The sequence below is a fragment of the Pyxicephalus adspersus genome, chromosome 8 (assembly GCF_032062135.1).
Source record: "Pyxicephalus adspersus chromosome 8, UCB_Pads_2.0, whole genome shotgun sequence".
Taxonomy (NCBI): Eukaryota; Metazoa; Chordata; class Amphibia; order Anura; family Pyxicephalidae; genus Pyxicephalus; species Pyxicephalus adspersus.
In genome coordinates this window covers 25,580,693-25,586,967 of record NC_092865.1, presented here as the reverse complement: position 1 = coordinate 25,586,967, position 6,275 = coordinate 25,580,693, and the positions used below count along the sequence as shown (strand labels likewise).

Sequence of the window (6,275 nt, the reverse complement as noted above, 5' to 3'; positions counted from 1 at the left end):
TGAAGTGGGGCTTTATGTGCCACAGGAATCAGTTTTTTATGTCTCTTTCCTGAAGAAGCGGATTGATTCCCTGAAATGTGCTGAAAATCAGCAGGGTACGCCCCTAGAATTGGGTAACCCAGACAGTAATATGTGATTATATTTGTTGCACATTTTAATGAGTTTTAAATATTATGTTCTTAATGGTATTTAATAAAAATGTTTTTTTTTTTGATACACATGTGGAAATTGAATATGATTGGCCTAGAAAGTCCCATTCACTGAGCTAACCCCTCAAACCCCCATTGTTCCTTTCAATGACAAACTCACCCCAATTTAACTTTCTGCTTGGGATTCATTTGTGCAAGTTGAACAAAAACTTTCTGGGCAACCAACGAGCTGAAAATAGCGCTGAACTCGTGAACAACATGCTAACGGCATATCATCAACTTGGCTGCTGGATGTCACTTAAAATTCATTTCTTACATTCCCATCCTTCCCCACAAAGTTTGGGTGATGTGAGTGGTGAACAAGGGGGGAAGTTCCACCAGGACATTTCTGTTATGAAAACAAAACACTTCTGAAGTTTACATCTAATTAATGTATCTAAGTAATTGTATATGTTGTTACAACATAAAACTTTGTTTTTATAATGTCATGGAACTTTGAGGCAAAATTTAGTTATGTATAGAGACTACATAGTAACTGCGGAACGAGAGAATGTAGCTAATCGCATGTATACGCATAATTACCTTAAGATCCCGATGTCTTTGGCAGAATCAGACTTCAGATTTGGATTCAGCCCACTTGATTTAGTTAAGGACACATGAAGTAGACCAAGTAGCAGACAATATTTATTTTTTTGTGATGCAGTGATAGCTTTTCCCCTCTTTTGTTGACCAATGTGGGTTCTGTGTAAATATTTTTTTTGTTTTTGTTTTGTCTCCTTCAAATTTAGCGGTTGTTCCAGTCCCACAAGTTACACAATACCTTTATTTCCTGTTTGCTCCGACTCTAATATACAGAGACAACTATCCAAGGTAAACTACATTCTCAACTTTGCACTGTTAAGCAGCACTCTGTGACCTTTGTCTAAAAGTAACCCAGCTGAGCCTTGTCTGTTAAGGTTTTGCATTTTTGTTAAGGTTTTGCAGGTTTTGCAAAATTTGTAGCATTTTTACATATGCCTGATCTTTCATCACAACTCTTTCCTTTTAGGAATCCATCCATAAGATGGGGCTATGTTGCCACCAAATTTCTTCAGGTAAATTGCTTTTTATATAAAACTAAAGCGTAAAAAAGCATTTTCTATGAAACAATAGGGGGCAGTGGGTTCAAAGTTTGGATCGGAAAGCATCACAGCCTTGTGTGAGTTTACTAAAAATTTTTTGTCACCTTTGCTCACCCATTTCCATCCTATTGTCTGCAACTGCACCAATAAAGTAAGTGGTGGGTAAGAGCTTTTCTAGGAAGGAGGACATTGCAATTCAAGCCATTCTGAAGAAAGGATTTTGATATCTTTATGGTAGATAAGGTTGAGAGGGGGCTTTTAATTGGGCAGAATTGAATTCACATGTGGACACATCTGAAGATATGTTCTGTTTATAATAAAATAATTTTAATCATTTAAAATAATTAACAAAGATAAAGGTTTAAATACCTAAAGGCTAAATTGCTGATTTAAAATGTCATTTCTTCTTCCACTTGCAGAAACTACACAACCAATTCCCTAGGTATTTTGTCACATGACCACATGCCATGGGACACCGCTAATTCTGCAGCATCCTGGGGGTTCTTGTTGCATATTTAATTTAGAGCTGCGGGACTGATGTACACATTTTGGCTTTGCTTTATTGATTTTGCTTGATCATTTAAAGATGAAATTCTCTTGTTTTTGATTTTTGGGTATTGCTAAACAGAGCTAGCTAAAAAATACTTAGCATTTTATAAAGTTTTGTGTCTTTTTCATGTTATTTTTATATGTAGGTGCTTGGCTGCCTTTTTTATGCTTACTACGTCTTTGTCCGGCTGTGCATCCCACTTTTCCACAACATCAGCCAAGAACCCTTTAGCCCAAGAGTCCTGGTTCTTTGTATTTTCAACTGTATCCTGCCAGGTATGTTTCAGCCAATATGCTATATTATATTTAAAAAAAAAAAAAAAAAAAAAAAAAAAAAAAAAAAGAATTTATCATAGATTACCAATCCTTAGATGTGATTGCTCCATGGCTCCAATAACATTGTTTCAATTGTACATTCAGTATATAGAAATTCTGAAAGGATATACAGGATTGTTTCTGTATTTTCGGAAATTGTGCTAGGTCTGATAAAATAATACAGACACCAATTGTAACCTCTGGTATTCTTCAGTAGATTACATTTTTGTTATTTTTGGATACAGTGTGATCCAATCAATATATGTGATCTTAAAATAAAGCTGAGGCTAGTATATGTAATGACAGTAACCTGTTTATAAATGGTTTATTTACCATGCTTTTGTTTTATATTATTCCATCTTTACATGCAAACCAAAATATCTATTAAATGTGACAGTGAAAGGGATTGGGATAAACCAAACCTTGTCAATGGTCTTAAAGCAATTACAGCGGCAGTGTTTTTTAAGCTGTAAAGTGGCGGCTGTAAGCACCACTGGTATTGTAACCGTTTTGCCTCAAAATGAAATTAAGAGATGTAGAAGAAATAAACAAATATAATATATTCTATTGTTATATACAGTTATGAGAATACAATATTATTTGCACTAGTAGTCTTTTGACTCCAGCAGTTTGTATGTGGATTATTGGGTCATAGTTTGCCTCCTATGTCCTTAGGTGTGTTGATTCTGCTCCTGGCCTTCTTCGCATTCCTGCATTGTTGGCTTAATGCCTTTGCTGAGATGCTTCGATTTGCTGATCGGATGTTCTACAAGGTGTGAAATGACAATTATTCATTCTGTTCTATCGATCTTACCTGTAGGGGACAGTTTCCAGTCTAAGCCATTAAGAACCTTCCTAGAGAGACACCAGGCTTTTGCACCAATAAACTAAGAGCAGTGTGCCATGTTCATGGGGTGGGCCCTGATCCTGGTACAGGTAGGAGCTCTAGGAATCTAGGCTGTTTACTTAACAGGGTGAATTCTCACCTTGCATGGGATAAGTCACTTAGCCTGGTCTTTAACTAATGAATAGTTAAAGAAAGAAGAAGTTAATCCCATATACCAGGCAAAGTGAAATATTCCTTGCAAGAGGTTAATTCACTTTAAACTGCATATATTACTTTTAGTAAACCAACCCCACCATCTTTTCTTCATCTCCTGGGCTGAGTGGTGCTGAGCATCATTAAATCTGGAAGACTGAGAACTTCATCTTGCAAAAGAGTTACTGTGGCTGTGTGCTTCAGATTAAAGTCAGATTAAACAAGTTATAGCAGTGCAAACATTAAAAAACAAATCTCTTCTAGAGGCTTTGCCAAGCTTAGAAACAACCTGAATTACAAAAATACTGGCAATGTAATTTACATCCTAATAATGTCGGACATTGCCCCAACCATCTGCTCTGATGCTTGTTTTTTATATTTAAGTTTTGCCATGGCAGAAAAGTTGGGGGGGGGGGGGCATTTTATTTATCATTTTGATCAGAGACTACAAAGTCAATTTTAAAATGGAATATATATGGAATATATATATATATATATATATATATATATATATATATTTTACTGTGTAAGTCCACTAGGAAAGGCTTTAACATTGTTTGTTTTTTTTCCCCTTTTTTAAATGTCCATTCTTCTGCTTTAGGACTGGTGGAATTCAACCTCTTTTGCCAACTACTACCGAACCTGGAATGTGGTTGTCCATGACTGGCTGTATTACTATGCCTATCATGACTTCCTCTGGGTAAGCAGCTAATATTCTTGATGACTCTGTCCTCGTGTTTTAGAATTCATATGTATTATTGGTCAGAGCTCATCCTAGTCATTTGTGTGTTACAAAGCAATGAATGTAACTTTGCTGAGTTGCAGTGCACCCTTAGTGGGAGCTCATCTTCCAGCCTAGGTGAGAAAGTGTGCCCCAGTAGGAGTGTTTACATGTGTTTGTATACTTGAAAAATGAATTCATTTTATTTGCTACATTTTGGTGTAAGAAATATTTTTTTGTTTATATTTTATTTTATCTATTTAATAGTATAAAAATGTTTGAAATTTTAGAACATTCCTGTGTCCTCAGTCTTATTAGTCCTTCTTGTTCCTATTTTGAACTACAATGCATTTAGTGCATATGTTCTAAAGCTGAGAAGAGTGAAAGGGATTCAGCAATTTAGCAGAAAGATATTAGGACATGTTTTGCAGTCATTTGCTATTTGTTAGCAAGTGTTTTCAATCCTGGAGCAGATGCATTCCAGGTTTTCTGAATCGTTCACTTTTAATAAAGAAAGTATATCCTCTCCAGCCTTGGAGAGCTTTATTAAATCAAGCCCAATATGTATGACAGGTGGAACTGATAGAATGTCTTTATAATTAGACACCGAGAGCAAAACCAACCCATGTTGGGAGTTTTGGCAAAAGAAGAAAAAAAATGTGTCTTTACATATACAGTATATAAATTTTTTTCTTAAAAGCTCATGCACATTACCTTTTAAACTAACTAGCACTTCTTACTTGCTCACAAATTTGCTATTGGTGGTCATTTTCCTCTTTTGCTTCATTGGCATTAAATGGAATTTTATAGTACAGGAAATGTCTGCTGCAACAAACAAGTCGGCTGCCATTGCAAAAAATAAATTGTAAAATGAAGCCGATCTTCTCTTCTTAAAATATAAAGTCTCTGACCAGAAACAAGTAAAGAAGCCTAGAAACCTCAGGTGTGGCATGCTATTTCCAAAGACAACAATCATTGTCAAAATAAGTCACAACCTATTTGCCTTCCTTTGCATAAGCTTTATTTGAATTTACAAAAAATAGGCCTAAATTGCAAGAATTTTGCATTTTACAACATTGCTAACAGTACAATTTATTTGCTTCTGGTTTTCTCTTACACTACTTAAGTTCTTTGGCAGAAGATTCAAAGCTGCAGCCATGCTGTCTGTGTTTACTGTGTCTGCTGTGGTCCATGAATACGCTCTGGGGATCTGCTTTGGATTCTTTTATCCTGTTCTCTTCATTCTGTTTATGGGTTTCGGCAGTAAGTATCACTTGTTAAATACAAAAGAAGGCAGAGAGGGCATCAGATATTCAGCATCATTTGGGGCATTGCAAATGAGGATAAAAACCAAGGTGACCACGTTAATAGTGAAAAATCAAACAGTAGTATATGGTTGTATGTACTTTGTATGTACTTTGGCATTTGTGCAAAATTATTTTCCATAGAAAAGACATTTATATTTGGCACATAGTATATACAGGTATCATTTATTTATATATAAATTTGAATATGATAGGAGAAGTTGTAATATTAATCAGTTTCTCTGATCTTTACAAGGGCTCATGTCCATTTTGAGAGACTTTAATTTGCTTGTAACAATTTTTTGGATCTATAACAGAGAATCATAAAAAACTGAACTCTGATCAAAATATATATATATATATATATATGCCCTTTTACCAAGTTTTGGTCATGTGATGCATCCATGTCACTTCCTGTGTGACGTAGATCCTTTCTATTGGCTGTCTAGTGTCTGGGTCCTATAAGGATGCAGAAGCAGTGACGTCAATGAAGCAGGATCAGTGGTTCCCTACACTTTGAGTATATCTTGTCAAGGAAAATATTAACAGGACAGAATGAGTGAGAGAGTGTAATTTTTTTTTTTTTTGATGGGTATTAATGTTTTGTCATTTACTGTGGCATTGCAGGTAGCATGTTTTCATAAAAGTAACAAAATTTGTTATGTTAATCATTATGTGTTTGAACAGTGCAGGAATAGAAAAGTTAATAACAAGGCCTTATAATGTCTGATTGTATTATTTTTACAATTCTCTGTATGCACTGTACATTCATGGTCAATCTTTATATTACAGTGATTTTCAACTTCATCCTTCATGACCGTCGGAAAGGTCCTATCTATAATGTGATCATGTGGACGTCCTTGTTCCTGGGTCAGGGTGTTCTCGTCTGCCTTTATTCCCAGGAGTGGTATGCCCAGAAACACTGCCCCATCAGCAATGTGAGTGTATACATTTTATAGTATTAGACCATCCAATCAAAATGCTTTGATCCATAATGTCTTTTTGCTCCCATAAGCAGTCACAAGTGGGGACATAATAATAAAGATTTATATATACAGAGCCCTGTAGACCAGAATA

General features: G+C 35.4%; 1 protein-coding gene across 3 annotated transcripts in view; it reads left to right on the top strand.

Annotated features, from left to right (window-relative positions):
• The window catches only part of SOAT1 (sterol O-acyltransferase 1), a 38,764-nt gene that overhangs the window by 25,252 nt on the left and 7,237 nt on the right, over positions 1-6,275 (top strand). For all 3 annotated transcript variants that reach the window (XM_072419828.1, XM_072419826.1, XM_072419827.1), the window contains exons 9-15: positions 938-1,019; positions 1,198-1,243; positions 1,966-2,095; positions 2,810-2,907; positions 3,775-3,873; positions 5,022-5,157; positions 5,991-6,136. In XM_072419828.1, coding sequence (XP_072275929.1) covers positions 938-1,019; positions 1,198-1,243; positions 1,966-2,095; positions 2,810-2,907; positions 3,775-3,873; positions 5,022-5,157; positions 5,991-6,136 — 737 coding nt within the window. The remainder of the gene's footprint in view (positions 1-937; positions 1,020-1,197; positions 1,244-1,965; positions 2,096-2,809; positions 2,908-3,774; positions 3,874-5,021; positions 5,158-5,990; positions 6,137-6,275) is intronic.